Consider the following 1,869-nt stretch of genomic DNA (forward strand, 5'->3'; position numbering starts at 1 on the left):
ACACTAGTTTAAGTACATTTTTGATAAAATTTAAATTGTAGTTTAAACTATTCAAACATACTTTACATCAATATATTTCGTATGATCCACAATCACTTATTATTCATAAAGATCAGTTTACAATTAACTAAATTTTAATTTAAACACTCAAAAACGTTCTTCAAGTCAAGAAACAACACCCAACTTTATAAAAGTTAAAACATACGATGCCACATGATTATCTTGAAATTGGACACTTCGTGCTTTAATGGATTGGACTTACATGATGAAACGTTTGGGAGCAACTTTCTATTTTTTAAAGGATAAAGACCAACTTGATAATAAGACAATATATTGGACACCAATGCTGCAATTTTCTCCAAAATAAACTGAATAGGCAATTTTTTTTGTTTGTTTGTTCTTTGTAAGAATAAAAACAAATGAAAAAACATAAATGTAACCAAGAATTGAAAAAGTGGTATATGCAATTTTAATTATAGGGATATATACAAGAATTGCAAAAGTGGACCTGTTTAATTCTCGAATAAAGTTAATGGACTCCATCTGCTCGTCAGGCCGTGGGTCGTCGGACTCGGCCCTGGACTTTACATTCGCGTTCAATGATGTCAACTTTTCGGATCGAATTCTCCGGATCCAGATACAACCCGATTCAACTGGATCCAAGCCCGACCCGGACGAGAGCCTTTCCGGTTGGGCCGGAAACCGCAAGCGCCGAAGGAATGATCATCTTAACACAGCCATTGGTACCAATTATTGTTAACATTGTTATATGTATAATTTTTTTATTTTTTGCGTTTAAATTTTTTTAGCAATGGAGATTTTGATGGTGTTTAATTTTGGTTGTGAACCATCGGGAACGGTGTTGGGGGTCTTTACTGTTAATAGGTTTTGTGGGTTTTTGTTTAAAGGTTGTGAGTTGGGAATTTTTACGAATTTCTTGATACAGAAAGATTTTGGGGAATTATCGATGGTTATAAATATGAGATAATAACCTCTATACAAAATGCTGATATGGATAGAAAAAGAGTGGTTGGCAACGCATATAATCTCCTTTCTTACCATTAGCAAGAACTTGTTTCAGTTGCTTATCGTAAGGAATTCGAATAACTTATATCTGTTTTTCTTGGAAAATATAGTTTTTAAGGAGCTTTTGTCTGTAAGTCTTGGAACTTGATGTGATTGTTTGTTTATGATGAATTGATGTTAATTGTTTTTCATCAAGAATTCAAGATTTAGAATTAGGGCTTTGCTGCATGTACATGTAAAAATGGAATAGAGGTGCCTGTGTAACAAATTTTTTATTTTTTCACTTTATCCCTTGTTGATGGGAAATTTGTGATCCGGCATGTCAATTTAAGTTTAAGCCTAATTGGCTGAATCAGGAGCTTTTGGTCGCACCTGTTTTACATCTGCAATTTTCTGCTTCAGAATCACTTCTAACATCTTCATTACTAGTTTTGTATTGACACCAGCATCCCTGTGCACTCTGATTTTCTCACAAGGATTGCAAGCGTGTATTTTGTTCCATATGTTGGATTTGCCTTTCCTTTGAGTTTTGTTCACCATTCATCCTGTATCATTCTATATATGAATCCTTCTTGTACTTGTTCCCACATGTTGCTGGGCTCATTTTCACTACAACTATGGTTAAGATGCAACATTTTGATGTTGTCTTGTACGAAGTTGAATTGATATTTTGTCAAGTTCGTGGAAACGGACTTTAAGGATAACACAGGGATATGAAACGGACTTCTTAAAATTGATCATTGATGCACGGACCATATTATCTAGGATTTTTTCCCCACAATCCCATGTCTGTCAATAACTGGTAATTACGTCTTTGTTATAAAATCTATTGACTCTCACCTC

The 1,869-nt window shown here is 34.2% G+C and overlaps 1 protein-coding gene across 3 annotated transcripts in view; it reads left to right on the top strand.

The window, feature by feature from the left end:
• Positions 1-446: 446 nt before the first annotated feature.
• The window catches only part of LOC111392392 (BTB/POZ domain-containing protein POB1-like), a 4,215-nt gene continuing 2,792 nt past the window's right edge, over positions 447-1,869 (top strand). Inside the window, exon 1 of one of the 3 annotated variants that reach the window (XM_023017727.1) lies at positions 447-743. In XM_023017727.1, the coding sequence (XP_022873495.1) occupies positions 533-743 (211 nt within the window). In that variant the 5' untranslated portion in view covers positions 447-532. The remainder of the gene's footprint in view (positions 744-1,869) is intronic. The other 2 variants (XM_023017728.1, XM_023017729.1) reach the window with 2 other exon arrangements.

Source organism: Olea europaea, unplaced genomic scaffold (genome assembly GCF_002742605.1).
Source record: "Olea europaea var. sylvestris unplaced genomic scaffold, O_europaea_v1 scaffold927, whole genome shotgun sequence".
In the NCBI taxonomy this organism is placed as follows: domain Eukaryota; kingdom Viridiplantae; phylum Streptophyta; class Magnoliopsida; order Lamiales; family Oleaceae; genus Olea; species Olea europaea.